The sequence below is a fragment of the Chiloscyllium punctatum genome, chromosome 10, assembly GCF_047496795.1.
Source record: "Chiloscyllium punctatum isolate Juve2018m chromosome 10, sChiPun1.3, whole genome shotgun sequence".
NCBI lineage: Eukaryota > Metazoa > Chordata > Chondrichthyes > Orectolobiformes > Hemiscylliidae > Chiloscyllium > Chiloscyllium punctatum.
Window position 1 is genome coordinate 117,881,061 of NC_092748.1, and position 23,544 is coordinate 117,904,604.

The window sequence follows — 23,544 nt, forward strand, 5'->3', positions numbered from 1 at the left end:
TTGTTAGGTACATTCATCAGATGGGGGTGGGTTACTCTTCGGAGGGTCGGTGTGGACTTGTTGGGCCGAAGGGCCTGTTTCCACATTGTAGGGAATCTAATCTAATCTAATCTAATCAAGCCTTGAAAATAAATTTTCTTGTAATCACTGGCTAGGTTGAATGGCGTGAGGATTGCAGAACAGGGACCCTCGAACTCAACATGGATGCAATAAAAACAAAGGACTGAAATAAAAATAGAAAATGCTAGAAAAATTAAGCAGTTGGTATCAGCACTGGAACTGCAGAATCATTTCAGACTCAAGATGTTAACGCTGCTTCTCACTCTTTAAATGCTAACAGACCTGTTGAGTTTCTCCAGCATTCTCTGTGTTTGTTTCAACATGGATGTAACCTGATCTTCTGGTCTCTGCACACTGAGTGATTGGTTAAATTGAATTTTACAGTACCGCACAGAAATAGGCCATTCATACAGACTCGTCTATGCTGCTGATTCTGCCCTGCAGAAGCTGTAGTCTACTTTATTTTGCGTCATCCAATCAGTGTAAACTTTAACTCCTTGCTCCACTGTGTTTATCAAGCTTTGTCTGGATGTCATCAATACGGTTTTCCTCAATCAATCTCTGTGCTACTAAGTTCCACTTGCACACCATTCTCCCAAATGCCTGTGGGATTTATTAGCTGAACAAAGTTGTAACTCATCACCTGCTTCACTTCAAAGGACACTGTCTGCAGTTCCTCCTCCTCCTCCTCCTCGTCCTTATCCATCTGCTCGTAGAAGTCCAACAAGTCTGCGGGAACATCAGTTTTACTGGGGACAGGGTCTGCACTCTGTGACGTTGACGCTGCTCCATTATTCTGAACAGCTTTGGACATCTGTGGAAATGAAAGCTGTTTGTTACAAAACAGCTATTCTATTTTGATAGAATCCCTCAACTCCAACTCTTCACAAGCCTTAGAGATGCCAAAAAGGATCACTTTAATGGCAAATTAGCCAAATTTTAGATAACTGAGGTATGTTATGGACTAGGTCAGACCACTCAAAACATTCTTTCGCAGGCAGCCCAGATCATAACTTTGTAATTTATTTCGGTAAGTGTACAGTGAAGTTAGCTAGGTGACTACCAGGTTTTAAAACAAATATTTATTCACAAAATTACAGAATGAAACACAAAGAATAGAACAAATATCTACTGAACCCAGTCTATCCAAACTAGACTTAATGATGCTGTTCTGAGTGTACACAACTGTTCCAATAAGCAAACCCCCTGAAACACAGTAAAAATGAAACAAATGCTTACAGGTTGAAGTTAGAAGGGGAGATAGTCTGGCAGTTGGTTTCCACACAGCTGAACTCCCAACAGTTCTGGACTGAACTGCTCAGCTTTCAGAACTGACCATCCCCCCCTTTCATTATACAGGTCAGTTCTAAAACATGACCACTTCTAAAACAAGCCTGAAGTCTCATTTGTTTACAAATAAATAAAAGGCATCTCTGTACCAAACCAGCCACCTCGGAGCCGGGAGCTGGTTTATGACCACTCTGAGAAAAAAACAAGAACATATTATCCGTGAGAAACGGAACAGCTTTGTGACAGGTGTGCTAACTCAACATCAGCTTCCAATCCCACTTGGTGTTCACAAGTAAAGCCAGAGAATGTATTCTTCATGATCCAGCCCTGGGGTTAAAAGCGCCACTGGAAAATGTGATTGACACAGCAGCATCTCTAAACAACGGATTTCACTGGCACATGTTTGAGGGAACTTTATTCTGTACCTGAAGTCTAACAAATATTAATAAACATTCTGGAGAGAGAACCTGGTGTGCATATTAAGGTGCTCAAAGATGTACTTCAGTGAGGCTTTTGACAAGATCTCACATGACAGACTGGTCAAGAAAGCAAGAACCCACAGGATTCAGAATAATTTGGCAAACTGAATCCAAAATTGACTTAGAGGCAGTACGCAGACTGTGATGATCAAAGGGTGTTTTTTGTATGTGGAAGCCTATGTCCAGCACTGTATCATTGGGTTCAATGCTGGGTCCTTTGCTGTTCATTTGTTTTAAGTTATCACAGATGGGACATGGGCTTCACTGGCTGGGCCAGTACTTATTGCCTGTCTCTTGCTGCCCCTCAGAAAATGGTGGTGAGCTCCTTCCTTGAACTGCTACAGTCAATGTGCTATGGGTAGACCCACATTGCCAAGGGAGTTTCACATTTTGACCCAGCGACAGTGAAGAAACAACGATATATTTCCAAGTCAGGACGGCAAAGGAAGGTGTCAAGCTTCTTGAGTGTTGTTGAAGCAGACCCATCCAGGCGAGTGAGAGTATTCCATCATACTGCTGACTAGTGAATGGTGGACAGGTTTCAGGGAATTGGGAGGAAAATTACTTGCTGCAGTATTCCTAACCTCTTCCTGACCTGTTCTTGCAGCCACTGTGTTTATGTCATTTATATATTCGTATGGTCCCAGTTGAGTTTCTGATCAATGGTCATTTCCAACATGTTGATAGTGGGGGCTTCAGTGATGGCAACGCCATTGAATGTCATGGGGCAGTGGTTAAAATGTCTCTTTATTGGTGATGGTCATACCCTGGCATTTGTGTGGCATGTATGTTATTTGCCACTTGTCAGCCCAAGCCTGGATATTGTGTAGATCTTGTTGCACTTGAACATGAACTGCTTCAGTATCTGAGGAGTCGCGAATAATGCTGACCATTGTTCAATCATTGGTGAACATCCCCATTTCTGACATTATGATGGAGGGAAGATCATTGATAAAGCAGCAAACAATTATTGGACACTACCCAGAGGAACTCCTACAGAGATGCCCTGGATAACTGACCTCCAACAACCAACAGCAATGACTCCAGTCACCAGAAAGTTTGTCCCCTAATACCCACTGATTCCAGTTTTGTGAAGGCTCCACGATGTCACACTCAGTCAAATACAGCCTTGATGTCACAGGCTCTCACTCTTACCTCATCTCTTGAATTCAGCTCTTCTGTCCATGTTTGAAGTACAGTTGAAATGAGGTCAGAAGCTGAGCGGCCCTTACAGAACCCAAACAGGATGGCCCTGAGCAGATTATTGCCAAGCAGGTGCTGCTTGATAGCACTGTCGATGACACCTTCTATCACTTTACTGATGATCGAGAGTAGACACACAGGCAGTAATTGTCCAGATTGGATTTGTCCTGTTTTTTGCATCCAGGACATATGTGGGCAATTTTCCATATTGTTAGATAGATGTAACTGTACTGGAACAGCTTGCCGAGGGGAGCAGCAGGTTCTGGAATGTAAACCTTCAGTACAATTGCAGGAATTGTGTCAGGGACAAAAAAACTGCATATGCTGGAATCCAAGGGAGACAGGGACGCTGGAGGAGCACAGCAAGCCAGGCAGCATCAGGAGGTGGACAAGTCAACGTTTCGGGTATAACTCTTCTCCAGGACTGGTGGTGGTGTAAGAGGAACTGCAGATAAAGTGGAGGATGGGGGAAGAGTTTTGGGTGGGGAGAAGGGCAGAGTGGTGAGGGAGGGATAGGTGAACATAGGTAGAGGATATGACCTCGTTGGTCGATGGGAGGAATGGATCTGGTCGGTGGCTGAAAGGAAGGATCGGTCAGAGGAATGGAAGGGAGGAATAGGAACTGGGAAGGGAGTTGGGGGATGGGAAGGGAGGTTATTTGAAATTGGAGAACTCAATGTTGAGTCCTCCGGTCTGAAGGCTGCTCAGGTGGAAGATGGGGTGTTGTTCCTCCAATTTGTGGTCTGATTCACTGTGGCAGTGGAGGAGGCCAAGGATGGTCATGTCAGAAAAGGAGTGGGAAGGGGAATTAAAATGGGCGGTGATTGGGAGGTTAGGTTGGAATGTTGTCAGGGCCATTAGCCTTTGCTATATCCATTGACTTCAACCGTATCTTGGTATTATGTAGAGTGATTTCAACCAGCGAGAGAGTAGTATCCATGATGCTGGGGACTACTGGGGGAGAAGAGCACGATGAATTTTCTACGTGGCACTTCTGGCTGAAGATTGCTGCAGCCTTATCTTTTGCTTTGACATGTTGGGCTCTTCCATCATTGAAGATGGAGCCTCCCCTCCACTCAGCTGTTTCACTGCCACTTACAACTGGAACAGAGATTAGATCAGACCAATTTGTTGTGGGATTGCTTAGGTCTGTCTACCACTTGCTGCTGTCCTGTTTGCCACTTCATTTTTAGGTGTGCCTAGTGATGCTCCTGGCATGCCCTCCTGCACTCTCTATTGAACAAGGGTTGATCCCCTGGCCGGATGGTAACAGTTGTGTTGAGAATATGCCAGACCATGAGGTTACAGATTGTGGCTGGAGTACAATTCTGCTGCTGTTGATGGCCCACAGCGTGTCATGGATGCCCAGTCTTGAGTTGCAAGTTTGAAGTCTGTCCCATTGAGCACGTTGATAGCACTATACAACACAATGGAGGGTATTCTCAATGTGAAATTGGGACTTAGTCTCCATAAGGACTATGCGATGGTCACTCTTACCAATACTGTCATGGACAGATGTGCAGCAAAGTTTGATTTAACCAGCTCACTTGATAAACTGGCAAAAATTATATACCTCAAATACTGCGAAGTTTACTGTATTATGCTGTCCAATTATTTTGCTTTTTATTTACTTCACCATAAATATACTTGATGTTCAATTGGATGGCCACACAAAATACCAACAATTGATTCAATATCAAGTCAACTCATCCTCAAATACTGTGACTGACCACGATGTTCGAGCAGTCAGTTGAGGTGAGGGTGGAGGTGAGAAGGTTCCCTGTTGGTAAGCTTCATCTAAGGCAATGTTGCATTTTTATGCAAATGATTCATGTTGTAATTCAAGTATAACAGTCATGTATATACCCCCAGCATGAGATTTCTATTACTCAGTGTATGTTTTCACATTGATTAGGTGCATGTCTTGGTTATCCAGAACATTTGATCAACTAGAATACTTCTGGTCCCACAGGTGCCGGATAATAAAACATTTGAGTGCGAGCAGCAGCTAAGGTAAGACAGTTTGTTTTAAAATTACTTTCCGGTAGCGGGCAGCAGTGTCTTTTTTTCTCTTCACAGAAAGAGCGGGAGCAGAAGGGAGAAGTGACGAAGACCAGAGGGGCAGCCGGGACCTGGAAGCTGGTGTAGCGTAAGCTTACCTGGGTAGGTATTTTTTCCTATAAAAGCACGCAGGAGAAGAACCCGAGGCACTACAGAGGTAGTGCCTCCCACCCGCCCTCCTCCTCTAACCTAATAATAAGACCCGTTGTGGTAAGTAGGTAAGTACTGCATTTTGCTTGTTCTACTGTTTGGACCCAGTTTTTTTTTTAAAGGTTACATTTAGAGGGATGGCAGTGAAGGCAGTGCAATGTTCCTCTTGCAACATGTTTGAGGTGAGGGATGCCATGGTCGTCCCTGCTGATTACACTTGCAAGAAGTGCACCCATCTCCAGCTCCTCCAAGACCGTGTTAGGGAACTGGAGTTGGAGTTGGATAAACTTAGGATCATTCAGGAGGCAGAGGGAGTCATAGATCGGAGCTTTATGGAAGTAGTAACTCCAAAGATTGCAGACAGATGGGTGACAGTGAGGGGGACTGGGAGGAAGCAGCCAGTGCAGGGACCCCCTGCGGCCATTCCCCTCAAGAACAAGTATACCGTTTTGGATACTTGTGGAGGGGACGACTTACCAGGGGTAAGCAATGGGGCTCAGGCCTCTGGCACGGAGCCTGTCCCCGTTGCTCAGAAGGGAAGGGTGGAGAAGAGCAGAGCAATAGTAATTGGGGACTCGATAGTTCGGGGCACAGATAGGCGGTTTTGTGGGGACGAGAGAGACTCACGTTTGGTATGTTGCCTCCCAGGTGCAAGGGTACGTGACGTCTCTGATCGTGTTTTCCGGGTCCTTAAGGGGGAGGGGGAGCAGCCTGAAGTCGTGGTCCATATTGGCACCAATGACATAGGTAGGAGGAGGGCTAAGGATGTTAGGCAGGCTTTCAGGGAGCTAGGTTGGAAGCTCCAAGTTAGAACAAACAGAGTTGTTGTCTCTGGTTTGTTACCCGTGCCACATGATAGAGTGTCGAGGAATAGGGAGAGAGAACAGTTAAATGCGTGGCTACAGGGATGGTGCAGGAGGGAGGGATTCCGGTATCTGGATAACTGGGGTTCTTTCTGGGGAAGATGGGACCTCTATAAACAGGATGGTCTGCACCTGAACCTGAGGGGCACCAGTATCCTTGGGGGGAGGTTTGCTAGTGCTCTTTGGGAGGGTTTAAACTAACTCTGCAGGAGCATGGGAACCTGGACTGTAGCTTTAGGGTACAGGACCTGAAGTGTAGGGAGGTTAGGAACATGGCATCAATTTCAAAGGAGGGTGCCTGTAAACAGGAAAGTTGCTTGAAGTGTGTATACCTCAATGCAAGAAGTATACGAAATAAGGTAGGTGAACTTGCAGCGTGGGTTGGTACCTGGGATTTCGATGTTGTGGCTATTACGGAGACATGGGTAGAACAGGGACAGGATTGGCTGTTGCAGGTTCCAGGGTTTAAATGTTTTAGTAGGGTCAGAGGTGGGGGTAAAAGAGGGGGAGGTGTGCCATTGCTTGCCAAAGATAGTATTACAGCGGTGGAAAGGATGATGGATGAAGACTCGCCATCTGAGGTAGTTTGAGCTGAGGTTAGGAATAGGAAAGGTGAGGTCACCCTGTTAGGAGTTTTCTACAGGCCTCCTAATAGTCCTAGAATCGTTGAAGAAAGGATTGCGAGGATGATTCAGGAGAAGAGTGAAAGTAATAGGGTGGTTGTTATGGAGGACTTTAACTTTCCTGATATTGATTGGGAAAGCTATAGCTCGAGTTCGTTAGATGGGTCGGTGTTTGTCCAATGTATGCAGGAGGGTTTCCTGACACAATATGTAGATAGGCCAACAAGAGGTGAGGCCATACTGGATTTGGTTCTGGGTAACGAACCAGGCCAGCTGTTAGAATTGGAGGTAGGTGAGCACTTTGGGGACAGTGACCACAATTCGGTAACTTTTACTCTAGTGATGGAGAGGGATAAGTGTGCACTGCAGGGCAGGAGTTATAGTTGGGGGCAGGGAAATTATGATGCGGTGAGGCATAACTTAGGATGTGTGGATTGGAAAAGTAGGCTTCAAGGCAAGGGCGCAATTGATATGTGGAGCTTGTTCAAGGAGCAACTATTGGGTGTCCTTGATAAGTATGTACCAGTCAGGCAGGGAGTAAAGGGTCTTGTGAGGGAGCCGTGGTTTAATAAGGAATTGGAATCCCTTGTAAAAGGGAAGAGGGCGGCCTTTGTAAAGATGAGGCGTGAAGGTTCAATTGGAGCTATTGAGAGTTATAAGGTAGCCAGGAGTAATCTAAAGAGAGAGTTAAGAGCAGCGAGAAGGGGACATGAAAAGACCTTAGCTGGTAGGATTAGGGAAAACCCTAAGGCTTTCTATAGGTATGTCAGGAATAAAAGAATGACTAGGGTAGGAATAGGTCCAGTCAAGGATAGTAGTGGGAAGTTGCGTGTGGAGGCTGAAGAGATTGGGGAGATACTGAATGAATAGATTAGATTAGATTAGATTACTTACAGTATGGAAACAGGCCCTTCGGCCCAACAAGTCCACACCGCCCCGCCGAAGCGCAACCCACCCATACCCCTATATCTACATCTACCCCTTACCTAACACTACGGGCAATTTAGCATGGCCAATTCACCTGACCTGCACATCTTTGTGACTGTGGGAGGAAACTGGAGCACCCGGAGGAAACCCATGCAGACACGGGGAGAACATGCAAACTCCACACAGTCAGTCGCCTGAGGCGGGAATTGAACCCGGGTCTCTGACGCTGTGAGGCAGCAGTGCTAACCACTGTGCCACCGTGCCGCCCACTGAATACTTTTCGTCAGTGTTCACTCAGGAACAGGACATTGTTGCCGATGAGAATACTGAGTCACAATTAATTAGAATGGATGGCTTTGAGGTATGTAGGGAAGAGGTGTTGGAAATTCTGGAAAGGGTGAAAATAGATAAGTCCCCTGGGCCTGATGGCATTTATCCTAGGATTCTCTGGGAAGCAAGGGAGGAGATAGCGGAGCCATTGGCCTTGATTTTTATGTCCTCGTTGTCAACAGGAATAGTGCCAGAAGACTGGAGGATAGCGAATGTGGTCCCCTTGTTCAAGAAGGGGAGTAGGGATAACCCTAGTAACTATAGGCCGGTGAGTCTCACTTCTGTTGTGGGCAAAGTCTTAGAGAGAATCGTAAGGCATAGGATTTATGAACATCTGGATAAGAATAATGTGATCAAGGATAGTCAGCACAGTTTTGTGAAGAGCAGGTCGTGCCTCACAAACCTTATTGAATTCTTTGAGAAGGTGATTAAGGAGGTGGACGAGGGTAAAGCGGTAGATGTGGTGTATATGGATTTTAGTAAGGCGTTTGATAAGGGTTCCCCATGGTAGGCTACTGCAAAAAATATGGAGGTATGGCATTGAGGGTGAGTTGGAGGTTTGGATTAGGAATTGGCTGGCTGGAAGAAGACAGAGGGTAGTAGTTGATGGTAAAGGTTCATCTTGGAGTGCAGTTACTAGCGGTGTTCCGCAAGGATCTGTTTTGGGACCATTGCTGTTTGTCATTTTTATAAATGACCTGGAGGAGGGGCTAGAAGGTTGGGTGAGCAAGTTTGCGGATGATACGAAAGTCGGTGGAGTTGTTGACAGTGAGGAAGGATGTGTCAGGTTACAGCGGGATATAGATGAGCTGCAGAGCTGGGCAGAAAGGTGGCAAATGGAGTTCAATGTGGGTAAGTGTGAGGTGATTCACTTTGGTAAGAGTAACAAAAAGATGGGGTACTGGGCTAATGGTCGGATACTTGGTAGTGTGGTTGAGCAGAAAGATCTTGGTGTCCATGTATACAGATCTTTGAAAGTTGCCACCCAGGTAAATAGTGCGGTGAAGAAGGCATATGGCGTACTGGCTTTTATTCGTAGAGGAATTGAGTTCCGGAGTCCTGAGGTCATGTTGCAGTTGTATAAGACTCTGGTGCGGCCGCATCTGGAATAGTGTGCGCATACTATAGGAAGGATGTGGAGGCACTGGAACGGGTGCAGAGGAGGTTTACCAGGATGTGGCCTGGTTTGGTAGGATGATCGTATGAGGAAAGGCTGAGGCACTTGGGGCTGTTTTCATTGGAGAAAAGAAGGTTTAGGGGTGACTTGAGGTGTACAAGATGATTAGGGGTTTAGATAGGGTTGACCATGAGAAACATTTTCCACGTATGGAGTCAGCTATTACGAGGGGGCATAGCATTAAATTAAGGGGTGGTAGGTATAGGACAGATGTTAGGGGTAGATTCTTTACTCAGCGAGTTGTGAGTTCATGGAATGCCCTGCCAGTAGCAGTGGTGGACTCTCCCTCTTTATGGGCATTTAAACGGGCATTGGATACGCATATGGAGGATGGTGGGCTAGTGTAGGTTAGGTGGGCTTGGATCGGCGCAACATCGAGGGCCAAAGGGCCTGTGCTGCGCTGTATTTTTCTATTTGCTGTATCTGCAGCCGGCAGATTGGAATGCATGAGAGCTAGTAAGTTTATACCTCTTGTTGGTTCCCTCACCACCTGCAGCAGAACTAGTCGATCAGAAATGTCCTTAAGGACCTGACCAGCTTGAGTAGCAGTGCTGCTGCCAAGCCATTCTTCCTCATGGTTAAAATCCCCTACCAAGAGTATGTTTTCCTGCAAGTGATGTTCAACACGGAGGAGTGCTGATTCATCAGCCAAGGGAGGATATTCACACACATGCAATGAGAATGTGTACATTAATGATTTTGACATGGATGTTGGAGATATGATCACCAAAGCTCACAGATGGCATGAAAATTTTTTGTGTGATAAACAGCAAGGAGGAAAGCCTCAGACTTTGGGACGATATGGACGGATTAGTCAGATGGGCTGAACAATGATAAATGGAATTTAATCTGCAGTGTGAGAGACACATTTTGGGAGCACTAACGAGGCAAAGGAATACAACGAATGGGAGGACCTGGGGAAGTACAGAGGATCTGAGAGACCTGGGTCTGCATGTCCATGGATTCCAGAAGACAGATGAGATATTCGCCTTTATTAGTTAAGGCACTGATGGAGGTTATATGGAGGTGTATATAACATTAGTTAGGCTGCAGTACTTGTACAGTTTTGATTACCACACTATCAGAAGGATGTGATTACACTAGAGATGGTGCAGTGTAGACTCACTATGGTGTTGCCTGGATTGGAAGCAACCCCATGATGCAGACAGATTGGATAGGCTGGGATTGTTTTCCTTAGAGCAGAGAACGCTGAGAGGGGCCCAATTGAGGGATATAAAGTTATAAGGGACACCGATAGGGGAAAAAAGAAATTTCCCCTTGACCAGGGGAGATGAATCATTGAACCGCTGCAGTGTGGAAACAGGCCCTAGTGCCCAACAAGTCCACACCGATCATCTGAAGAGTAACCCACCCAGACCCATTCCTCTACCCTATTACTCTACATTTACCAATGAATAATGTACCTAACCTACACATCGCGGAACACTATGGGGCAATTTAGTTTAACCAATTCACCTAACCTGCACATCTTTGGTCTGTGGGAAGAAACTGGAGCACCTGGAGAAAACCCATGTAGAAACGGGGAGAATATGCAAACTCTAAACAGTCACCTGAGGCTGGAATTGAACCCGGGTCCCTAGAGCTGTGAGGCAGCAGTGCTAACCACCAAGCCACCCAAATGGATTGAATTTAAGGGAAGGAGGTTTGAAGGATACATTTTTCACCTAGAAGGTGAGGGGGTATATGGAACTCACTGCCTGAAAGGGTGGTAGAGAATGGGAACCACCACCATTTAAGAAATATTTAGATGAACACATGGAACACAATAAAAGGCCACAGGCCAAGTACTGGAAGATAGGATGAGAGTAGATAGGTGCTGACTGACTGGTACAGATATGAAGAGTCTCTCTCTGTGCTGTCAAATTCTATCCCATTTTGCACTTGGCATAGGAGTGTTTTACTGGGACAGAGTAGAGAGAGCTTTACTCTGTATGAAAACCCATGTGATTCCTTTCCTGGGAGTGTTTAATGAAACAGTACAGAGGGACCTATACTCTGCATGGGACCAGGGTCAAAGAGGGATTGAGGGATCAACTGAGAAACTTTTTCGATGGATCTTTGAGCTATGTGCCTGTTGCTGAGATTTCCGATGTTCGATCTGGAATTCTCCATAACCTTTGCCCAGTACTGCAGCATCACACTAGTGAAGAACATCCACTTACCAACATGGCAGATTTACTGGAGACTGTGCCCATAATGAGTTCAGTGTCGTCACCTTCTGCTGTCCTCAAGCGACATTGCTTTATGACATGATCCTGCAACAGCTTCTGGATCACATCGGGATGTGTGCTTTCCACAAAGTATCTGTCCATTAAGGAGATTCTCAGTCAAACCAAATATTTTCAGACCAGCTACTACTTCAAACTGGATAGCGTAGAGCAGCATTAGCACTGCTTTTTACTGACCCTCCGACAGTATGTGGCACTCCCTCAGTACTGACCCTCTGACAGTGGGGCACTCCCTCAGTACTAACCCTCTGACAGCGTAGCACACCCTCAGTACTGACTCTATGACAGTATGTGGCATTCCCCAGTACTGATCCTCCGACAGTATGTGGCACTCCCTCAGTACTGACCCTCTGACAGTGGGGCACTCCCTCAGTACTAACCCTCTGACAGCGTAGCACACCCTCAGTACTGACCCTATGACAGTATGTGGCATTCCCCAGTACTGATCCTCCGACAGTATGTGGCACTCCCTCAGTATTGCCCCTCTGACAGTGCAGCACTGACCCTCTGACAGAGCGACACTCCCTCAGTACTGACCTTCTGACAGTGTTGAAAGGCCAGGATAGAACATAGAACAATACAGCGCAGAACAGACACTTCGGCCCTCAATGTTGCGCCAACCTGTGAACTAATCTAAGCTCATTCCCCTTACACTATCCCATCATCATCCATATACTTATCCAAGGATTGTTTAAATCTCCCTAATGTGGCTGAGTTAACTACATTGGCAGGCAGGGCCTTCCATGCCCTTACCTCTCTCTGAGTAACGAACCTGCCTCTGATATCGATCTTAAATCTATAACCCCTCAATTTGTAGCTATGCCCCCTCATACAGCTGATGTCATCATCCGAGGAAAAGACTCTCACTGTCTACCCTATCGAATCCTCTGATCATCTTGTATGTCTCTTCAGACGCAAGTCTCTCAGTCTTTCCTCATAAGACCTTCGCTCCAGACCAGGCAACATCCTGGTAAATCTCCTCTGCACCTTTTCCAATGCTTCTACATCCTTCCTGTAATGGGGTGACCAGAACTGTACACAATACTCCAAGTGCAGGTGCACTAGCGTTTTGTATCGTTGCAATATGACATTACGGCTCCGGAACTCAATCCCTCCACCAATGAAACCGAACACACCCCACGTCGCCTTAACAGCATTATCAACCTGGATGGCAACTTTCAGGGATCTATGTACATGGAGACTAAGATAACTGCACATCCACACTACCAAGAATCTTTCCACTGACCCAGTATTCTTCCTTTCTGTTATTTTTCCCAAAGAGAATTGCCTCACATTTAGCTGCATTGAACTCCATTTGCCACCTCTCAGCTAAATTCTGCAGTTGATCCAAGTCCCCCTGCAATCTGTAACATTCTTCCACACTGTCCACCACTCCACTGACTTTAGCTTCATCTGCAAACTTACTAACCCATCCACCTATGCCTCTGTCCAGGTTGTTTATAAAAATAACAAACAGCAGTAGTGCCAAAACAGATCCTTGTGCCACACCACTAGTAACCGGACTCCAGGCTGAATATTTTCCATTAACCACCACTCGCGGCCTTCTGACAGAAAGCCAGTTTCTAATCCAAACTGCTAAATCACCCTCAATCCCATGCCTCTGCATTTTCTCCATCAGCCTACCATGTGGAACCTTATCAAATGCTTTACTGATGTCCATGTACACCATGTCAACTGCTCTTCCCTCATCCACTTGCTTGGTCACCTCCTCAAAAACCTCAATGAGGTTTGTGAGACACGACCTGCCCTTGACGAATCCATGTTGACTATTTTCAATCAAATTGTTTCTTGTTAGGATTTATAATCATCTATCTCTTATCATCCTTTCCAAAACTTTTCCTGCAACTGTAAAGCTCACTGGTCTATAATTACCTGGGTCATCTTTGAACAAGGGCACAACATTTGCAATCCTCCAGTCCTCTGGTACTAAACCTGTAGACAATGACAACTCAAAGATCAAGGCCAAAGGCTTGGCCATCTCGTCCCTAGCTTCCCAGAGAATGCTCAGAAAAAATCCCATCCGGCCCAGGGGACTTGTCTACTTTCACATCTTCTAGAATTGATAACACCTCCTCCTTGCTAACCTCAATCCTTTCTAGTCTAATAGCCCTTATCTCAGTCTTCTTCTCTACAATATTCTCCTTTCCTGAGTGAAAATAGATGAGAAATATTCGTTTAGCACCTCTCCGATCTCCACACAACTTCCCACTTCTGTGTTTGACAGGCCCTATACCTACCCTTGACATCCTTTTATTTCTCACATACCTATAGAAAGCTGAGGGTTCTCCTTTATTCTATTTGCTAAAAACTGCTTATGTCCCCTCCTTGCTCTTCTTAACTCTCTCTTTAAATCCTTCCTAGCTGATCTGTAACTCTCCATCACCTCATCTGAACCATCTCGCCTCAATGTCACATAAGCCTCCCTCTTCTGGTTAACAAGAGTTACAATTCCTTTAGCAAACCACAGTTCCCTTACCTTATCACTTCCTCCCTGCCTGACAGGGAAGCACCTATCAAAGACACGTAATATCTGTTCCTTGAACCAGCTCCACATTTCGATTGTCCCTCTTCCCTGCATTTTGCTGCCCCATTCTATCCTCCTAAGTCTTGCCTAATCGCATTATAATTACCCTTCCCCCCCATCTATAACTCTTGCCCGGTGGCATGTACTTATCCCTTTCCATCACTAAACTAAACGTAACTGAATTATGGTCACTCTCTCCAAGTGCTCACCTACCACTAAATCAAACACCTGGCCTGGTTCATTACCAAGCACCAGATCCAGTGTGGCCTCCCCTCGTGTCGGCCCTTCGACATACTGTGTCAGGAAACCCTCCTGGACACATTGGACAAAAACGGATCCATCCGACATACTAGAGTTGCAAAATTTCCAGGATATTATTAAAAAAAAACTGAGAAACAGTTTATGAGCATATCCTACCTGTTGTGTTTCAAGACCAGTTTCACCTTGCCATAACTAACAGTGCATAGCTGTAGGAACAAACATAAACATTAACAGAGAACTCAAATTCATCTTTCAACAAGAACATTTTAATTCTCCCTCCCACTATCCAGCTGAGGGAACCCAACCTGGTCTAGATAAGGTAAGTGGCCCTAAGAACACACCTGTCCCATTTAACAATCTGTCTGTCACTGTGCCCCATTGCCAATAGGTACACACGTGCTGCTTGTGAGCCAGGCAAGATATTCTAGTATCTTAACTCACTCCATAGTTTGGGTGAACCTTCAGCTGTGATAAAGAGATGAGATGAAGATAGTTTACTGTGAAAATACATTTCAAACTGAGGAACCAATTGTTCCAAAGAAATCTATCTGATTCAAAACAATAACTTGGTCTTTCGCTCCACAGACCTGCTGAATCTCTCCTTCTGTTTGCTTTTCAGATTTCAACTTTTTGCTTTCATTGTATCTTGTTATTGCTTTTTGAGATCTCATATGTGTAGAAATTACAATCAGCACAAGGATAAGAGTGGTGCTGGAAAACACAGCATCCGGGAAGCAGGAAAGTCGGTATTGCGGGCAAAAGCCCTTCATCAGGAATGAAAGAGATGGGGACAATTGAAATGTGAAGCTGGTTTAAGGAGCAGATATTGCATGTCTTCGATAGGTATGTCCCTGTCAGACAGGGGGCAAGTGATAAGGTAAAGGAACCGTGGTTTACTCAAGAAATTGTATCTCATGTTAAGCGGAAGAGGAAGGCTTATGTGATGTTGAGGCGAGATGGTTCAGATAGAGAGTTACCGAGTAGCTAATTCCTGATGAAGGGCTTTTGCCTGAAACATCGATTTTCCTGCTCCTCGGTTGCTGCCTGGCCTCCTGTGCTTTTCTAGCACCAACCTAATTCTGTCTTTAATCTTCAGCATCTGCAGTACCCACTTCTGCCACAAGGATAAGAGAGCATAGTGCTTCTGGCATTAGACTTACAATTCCAGAGTCTGACTGCTCCAAGTCCCACGACACCAAACTGGCAAACTGAACATAGTAAATGTAGTGTTTTGTGGACAGCTATCAGGTAAAATACTCTGCAAACCCAGTGGCTCACTGATGTCCTTTAGTCTTAACTTAGTGTAGTTCGCAAGTGACTCCACACTCATACTACTTCATAAAATAAAACCCACAGCATCTAGCACTGGGCAGCAAATACCCTGCTGTGAACAACTAAATAGACACAACAGAAATTGCTGGGAAAACTCAGCAGGTCTGCCAGCATCTGTGGAGGGAAAGCAGAGTTAACATTTTGAGTCCAGTGACCTTCTTTAGAAACATCTGTAGCGCAACAGTGAAGGAGGGCCACTGGTCCAGAAACATTAACACTGCTTTTGCCCCACAGATGTTGCCAGACCTGCTGAACTTTTCTAGCAGTTCATGTCTCTGATTTCTAACATCTCAGTTCTTAGTTCTTCTGGTTTAGTATTAAATAGACGTTTACCTTAATGAACTGTACGATTCCTTCAGGAATCGACGTCTTGCTCAGTTTCTGCAGATACTCGATAATGTCGCTAGTTTGTAACCCAACACTGACAGCCGCATACAGGGAGTATGCTGTCAGTTTATACTCGTGCGTGTGTGTGGGTCTGCACACTGGCTCAGCAATGGCTACCAGGAAGTCCTGTGCATATTTATAAACCGGGGAGAAGGCTTCAAGGAAAATGTGTCCATCTGGAGCCTGCAATACAAAATTTAAAAAGCACCTGATGAACGAGTTAAGCAGTGTATGGAACTGTGGTTAGTGAATCATGGATTATTCTCACTGTGCCCATGCTGGGACTTTGAAAGTGATAGCCATTTCGTCCCTCACCCTGTTCGTTCCCTCAAGCCCTGTCAATGTCTTTACGTATTTACCCAACATCTTTATGGAAGTTTCTGTTGGATCATACTCCACATCACAAAGTCCCACTCTACTAAAGTGCTGCTCTTCACCTCTCCTACCATTCCTTATTAATTATCTTCAAGCTGTGTACATCTGGTTATTAATTGTCCTGCCAACAGAAACATTTTTCTCAACTCTGATCTCCAGCATCTGCAGTCCTCACCTTCTCCACCTCAATTAAATTAGTCAGACAAGATCTCTCTCTAACGTATCCACACTGACTATCCTGATCTATTGCTCCCTGTCCAAGTATTGATTAATCCCTGTCCTTCGGAAATTTTTCCAATACTTTCCCTACCACTGACATCAAACTAACTAGTCTGAAATTAAATGGAAATTAAATGAAAATAATGGAAATTCAGCTCGCAAAAAGAAGCTGGTTGGTCTGTGGACTAGTGGCCAGGGATCACAGTGAGGCATAATCCCTCAAGGACATTATTCAGATCATATTGCATTTGAACATAGAGTCACAGAGATGTACAGCATGGAAACAGACCCTTCAGTCCAATCCGTCCATGCCGACCAGATATCCCAACCCAATCTAGTCCCACCTGCCAGTACCTGGCCCATATCCCTCCAAACCCTTCCTATTCATATACCAATCCAGATGCCTTTGAAATGGTGCAAGTGTACCAGCCTCCACCACTTCTATGGATTGCTTCAGCATCTGAGGAGTTACAAATGGTGCTGAACATTGTGCAGTCCTCAGCAAACATTCCCACTTCTGACCTTCTGATGGAGGGAAGGTCATTGATGAAGCAGCTGAAGATGGTTGGCCCTAGGACACTACCCTGAGGAACTCCTGCAGAGATGTCCTGGAGCTGAGACAAATGACCTCCAACAACCACAAGTGTCTTCCTATGTGTCAGGTATGACTCCAAGCAGCAGAGTGCTTGTCACCTGATACCCATTGATTCCTTGATGCCACATTCAGTTGAATTAGACCTTGATGTCAAAGGCAGTCTCTCTCCCTTCCCCTCTGGAATTCAGCTCTTTTGTCCATGTTTGTCCCAAGGCTGTAATAAGGTCAAGAGCTGAGTGGCCCCATACCGAACCCAAACTGGCCATCACTGAGCAAGTGTTGCTTGATAGCACAGTTGATGACCCTTTCCATCACTTTACTGATGACCAAGAGTAGACTAATGGGGCAGTAATTGGCTGGCTTGGATTTGTCCTTTCAGAATAAACCTGGGCAATTTTCCACGTTGTTGGGTAGATGCCAGTGTTATTACTCTACTAGAACAGCTTGGTAAGGGGCACAGTTATTTCTGGAGCACAAACATCAGTACAAGTCCTGGAATGTTGTCAGGCCCTTTGCTACAACTACTGCCTCCAATTGTTTCTTGATATCACGTGGAGTAAGCTAAATTGGTTGAAGACTGGCATCTGTGATGCTGGGGACCACTGAAGGAGTCCAAGATGAGTCATCTACTCAGCACTTCTGGCTGAAGATTGCTGTGAATGCGTTAGCCTTATCTTTTGCAATGATGTGCTGGGCTCTTCCATTCTTGAAGATAGGGATATTTGTGGAGCCTCTTCCTCCAATGAGTTGTTTCATTGTTCACCACCATTCACAACTGGATGTGGTCGGACTGCAGAGGTTGAATCCGATCTGTTGTGACCATCTAAGTTCAGTTGTTACAAAAGCAGGTCAGAGGGTAGGAATCTTGCAGCATATAATTCACCTCCTGAATCCCCAAAGCCTGTCCACAATTTATCAGGTACGAGTCAAGAGTGTATCTGGATGAGTGCAGCTCCAACAACACTCAAGAGGGTCAACATCATCAGGACAAAGCAGCCCACTTGATTGGTACCACATTCACAAGCAGCCACTCCCTCGACCAGTGATGTTCAGTAGCAGCAGTACGTACCATCCACAAGACCCACTGCAGAAATTCACTAAAGTTCCTCAATTAGCATCACGATAACTACTATATTGAACGACATGAACAACGTGTACATGGGAACACAGTCAGATTCCTTTCAAAGCCACTCATCATTCTGACTTGAAAATATATTTCCATTGCAACAATGCGGCTGCATCAAATTCCATCCACAACAAATTTTTGGGGTTACTTAAACCAAATGGATGGCAATGCTTCAAGGTAGCAGCTTACCACCATCTTCCCAACAGCAGCGAGGTATGTGGAGTAAATGCTGGCCAAGCCAGCAATGACTACATTGAATGTGTGACAAAGTATACCACTGAACTGTCAACACATGACTCTTCTGGTTTAAACTCTAAATCCCTTTTAAAAATCCTTGTACACGCAGGCAAACAAAAACAAAATGCGACTCTCATGGGTAGAGGGAAATTGCTGGTGAATCCCTGTTCAAAAGCACCCATGTACAAATGCTTTACTTGCTTCTCAAGACCTTCTGTTCTCCATGTAGTTTTCCAAGTTCTTTCAGATCTTTGCGAAAGACAGAGGGATTTATACATTCATTGTTCAGTTTCACAGTAACTGATTGGAACCACAGCTTGTAACTTGCAAAGCAGCAGTGTAGACACAACTCACAATAAGCTCCAGTAATGTTTGTTTTTAGAAGTACAGCAAATCATTCCCCAGTCCCCAGTTTTAAATAATCAAAAATTAAGCAAAAAGATGTGGTCTTTATAAATGAAGAGATCAGCCCTGACCTCACTGAACGGTTAAGTCTCATAAGGCCATTCAGCCCCTCAAGCAAGCTTCACTTTCCTAACTGTCCCTCAAAATCCTTGGCTTTCTCATACAACAGAAACTCAGCCTTGAATATATTCAATGACCCAATCTCCACTCTTTGCTGGGGGAGAAAATCCAGAAATTAAGAGAATAAAATCCACTTTATCTCAATGTTAAATGAGAGATTCCCTTACACTGAACCTGTGGCTCCAATCTTGAAGTACTTCCAAGAAAGGAAACATCATCTGAGTATCCATCTTTATAAGCTCTCTCAGGATCTTGTGCACTTCAAGTTTAATCTGGTCTTTTCCTCATAAGACAACCCTTTCATCCCAGGAATCAGATGAGTGAACTTTATCTGAAGTGCCTTTGATCCAACCATATCCCTCCATAAGTAAGGAAACCAGAATTTCATACAGACATATAAAAGCTGGTCTACTCAGCAATACCCATACCCCACGAACAAATCAAAAACACATTCTTACCAATACCGTATACTGTGTCATAAAACTTCTCCAGTTTCATGTTCCATTCTTCCTGCAATTAATAACATTCCGTTTGCCTCCTACTCATTCCGGTGTTCCTATAAACTTTATGCAATTCATGTACCTGGACACCAAGATCCTTCAATACCAGCAGGTTCTGCAATCTCCCTCCATTTAAATAATATGTTGTTCGCTATACTCCACAACTGCCAAATGTTTGCTTACTTGCTGAAGATACCCATACCCCTTTACAGACTCTCTGTATCCTCCTCACAACACGTCATCCTAACTTGGAAATATAAGGGTTTAGGTCAAATTCCTGGGATTCCCTCACGATTGGCACTGTGTGTGTTCCTACACCAAATGGACTGTAGAGGTACGAGGCAGCAGCTTCTCAAGGGCAACTAGGTATAGAAGTCAGTGAAGGCCGAGTCAATGTCAACCACATGCTATGAATAAATACAAAAAAAACGTGCCTTCGCACTTATCTTTGCATCAGCAGCAGATTTGGCTACAATGGATCCATTCATACAAGTCATTACTAAAGACTGTAAGTAGCTGGGGTTCAGACCGTTTTATGCTACATTCCAGGGAAGGTGGTAGATGCAGATATGATAACAATGTCTAAGAGGCATTTAGTCAGACACATGAACAGGCAGGGAATAGAGGGATATGGACCATGTGCAGGTAGATAGGATTCATTTATACTGACATCATGCTAGGCACGGATGTGGTGGGCCGAATGGGCTATTTGTATGCTCTACTGTCCCATGTTCTAATTCACTAGCTGTAGTTTGCGGTTTCGAAAATTACCCTTTCAACATGATACAGGTGCCCCCCCCCGTACCCACGGGACATACGTTCCAAGACCTACCTTGAATGCCCGAAACCACGAATACTAACGAACTCTATCATTCAAATGGGAAATTTAGCTCCCCAGCAGCCCCCTGGAATTATTCCTGAATGTTCCATGTAATATTTTCAGGCCGCGGTAAACCACTGTAAGTTGTTTCTTGTCAGTTAGTCAATCCTGACAGAAGGCATCGTTGCTGACTTACCACCCAAAGTGGTCTGGAGGTGTGATCCTCTTTTAGACTCATTAGTGTCCTATAATCCTTGGCTCCGTACTCATCTTCCTTAACCAAAGTCTGCTCCACCTGTTTCCCAGCTGCTGAAGGGACGGCCTCCCGAGACTCAGGATCCATGGAAAGCTCATCCTCATCATCTTCCTCATTGTCATAACGACGCTTCTTGAATTTTTTCTTGTCTGATGAAAAATTTAAAAGTGATTCAAGTGTTTTTAAAGGTAGATGATTAAAGGTAGGAAAATATGTTGACAGGAGTCAACAAAAAAAGTCAGCCAAGAAACATAGATGTGGAAAATCATTTCAGAGTTGGGATCTAATGTAAGAAGTCTATATTAGAATGCTGCTGGAAAAGCACAGCAGGTCAGGCAGCATCTGAGGAGTAGGAAAATCAAAGTTTCGGGCAAAAGCCCCTTCATCAGGAATGAGGCTGGTAGCTTTGGGGGTGGAGGGATAAATGAGAGGGGGTTGGTCTAGGGAGAAGTTATAGGAAATTGAGGTTATCTGCCCTTAGCAGGAACAACAGAAACACAGATTATTAATTAAATGGGGAGAGACTGGGGAATGCTGTGGGAGAAAGAGATCTGTGTCCCCACACAGGTATCGCAATGAATATGTTACAGAGCAAGTCATCAGAACAATTAATTTAAAGACTATGAATTCAAATCCCACCACGGCAGACTGCCCATTTAAAATGTCAAATTTGCAGAACCTCATCAGCTTTACTTGAAACAAACCTGTAATGCTACCCATTCTGGTTTATGTACAACTGCAGCTGTCTTCCCCCCCACCATTACAACTGACAGACACTGACTTGCCCCAGTAGCGTTGGAGGCCATCACTCAGTTTTGGTAAACTATCACAAAGCAGCTTGGGCACATTATCGATCCAGCTCAAGAGGCTAAACCAGGAGCAGGCAAGGCAATCAACCCCACTGCCCTGTGGCCGAACACTTTAACTCCCCCTCCCACTCCGTCAAAGAGATGCAAGTCCTGGGCCTCCTCCACCGCCAAACCGTAACCACCCAACACCTGGAGAAAGAACATCTCCTCTTCCAACCCTCCAACCACCAGGATTAATGTGGATTTCACCAGTTTCTTCATTTTCCCCTCCCCCACCTTACCTCAATTCCAACTTGGCATCACCCTCTTGAACTGTCCTACCTGTCCATCTTCCTTTCCACCTATGGCTACACCCTCCGCTCTGACCTATCCCCTTCACCCCCAACTCCATCTACCTATCACATTCCCAGCTACCTTCCCCCCAGCCCCACACCCCTCCCATTTATCTCTCAGCCCCCTTGGGCCACCCCCTCATTCCTGATGAAGGGCTTATGCCTGAAACGTTTATTCTCCTGCTCCCCAGACGCTGCCTGACCAGCTGCGCTTTTCCAGCACCACACACTTTGAATCAGCCAGCGATGGCCAACATCCAGAGAGTGAACAGAGCTGATACCCTACTCCCTGACACTGTACTAGTGACTCCATCATAACTGAAGATTGGCACATCCTGAGGTCATGAAACACACTGAATAAATGAAGTATTCTTACTTCTTCTTTGAGTTAAAGTTAAAGTTGATGGGATGGTTGTGAAGGTCATTGTGTAGAAACGGTCAACCTTCAAACACAACAACAATCGCAATAATCTGGAACCAGATCGGTTCAGTAAAAGAGAAAGAATGTCAACATCAAACCTGGTCCTGATCACACTCAGATCGGCACTTATCACAACCGCTGAAATTTCAAAATATTTTAGAGTCAATTCAGGTCTTTCAGAAGTGATGTTACTGTTGCAATGAAGGAAACGTAACCTACAAAGAGCAAAAGGATAATAACTAAACTTTTATAAATGACTTGGATGAGGAAGTGGAAGGGTTGCTAAGTAAGTTTGCCGATGACACGAGGGTTGGTGAAGTGGTGGATAGTGTGGAGGCACGTTGTAGATTGCAACAGGGTGCAGAACTGGGCTGATAAGTGGCAAATGCTGTTCAATCTGGAAAAGTGTAAAGTGATTCATTTTGGAAGGTTGAATTGAAATGCAGATTGCGGGGTTCTTGGCAGTTCAGAGAAACAGAGGGATCTTGGGATCCATGTCCATAAATCTCCCAAAGTTGCCACCCAAGTTGATAGAGCTGTTAAGGCGGCTTAAGGTATGTTGGCTTTCACTCGCAGGGGGACGGGGTTCAAGAGCCACAAGGTTATGCTGCAGCTCGATAAAGCCTTAGTTAGACCACGCTTGGAATACTGTATTCAGTTCTGGTTACCTCATTATAGGAAGGATGTGGAAACTTTGGAGAGGGTGCAGAGGAGATTTACCAGGATGCTGCCTGGATTGGAGGGCATGTCTTATGAAGAAAGATTCTGGATTAGTGGTGCTGGGGCTGCTGTGCTCTTCCAGTACCACTAATCCAGAATCTGGTTTCCAGCACCTACAGTCATTGTTTTTACCTCTTATGAAGAAATGTTGAGAGAGCTAAGGCTTTCCTCTGAGTGAAGAAAGGTGAGAGGTGATTTGATGCAGGTGTACAAGATGTTGAGAGGCATAGATAGAGTGGATAGTCAGAGACTTTTTCCCAGGGCAGAAATGGCTATCATGAGGGGGCATCATTTTAAAGGGATTGAAGGAAGGTTTAGGGGAGATGTCAGAGGGAGGTTCTTTACACACTGAGTGATGGGTGCACTGGTAGCGGTGGTAGTAGAGTCAGATACATTAGGGACATTTAAGTGACTCTTGGATAGGCACATGGAAGATAGTAAAATGAGGGTATGTAGGTTAGTTTGATCTTAGAGTAGGATAAAAGGTCAGCACAACATCAAGAGCTGAAGGACCTGTACTGTGCTGTTCTATGCTCTAAATAATCTGTTTATGCAATGTTAATTGAGAGATATTGGCGAACACAACAGAGAAAGTCCTCTACTGCTGTTCTCCAAAATAGTGCCGTGTAAACTTTATATCCTTGTTTAAGACCTCAGTTTAACATTTCCACC

The 23,544-nt window shown here is 45.0% G+C and overlaps 1 protein-coding gene across 1 annotated transcript in view; it reads right to left on the minus strand.

Moving 5' to 3' along the window:
• Positions 1-23,544, minus strand: part of ercc3 (excision repair cross-complementation group 3) — a 51,126-nt gene that overhangs the window by 26,221 nt on the left and 1,361 nt on the right. Inside the window, exons 2-6 of the mRNA XM_072580033.1 lie at positions 20,531-20,739; positions 15,884-16,120; positions 14,375-14,424; positions 11,347-11,488; positions 704-874 (exon numbers count right to left, since the gene is read on the minus strand). Of these exons, the coding sequence (XP_072436134.1) occupies positions 704-874; positions 11,347-11,488; positions 14,375-14,424; positions 15,884-16,120; positions 20,531-20,739 (809 nt within the window). The remainder of the gene's footprint in view (positions 1-703; positions 875-11,346; positions 11,489-14,374; positions 14,425-15,883; positions 16,121-20,530; positions 20,740-23,544) is intronic.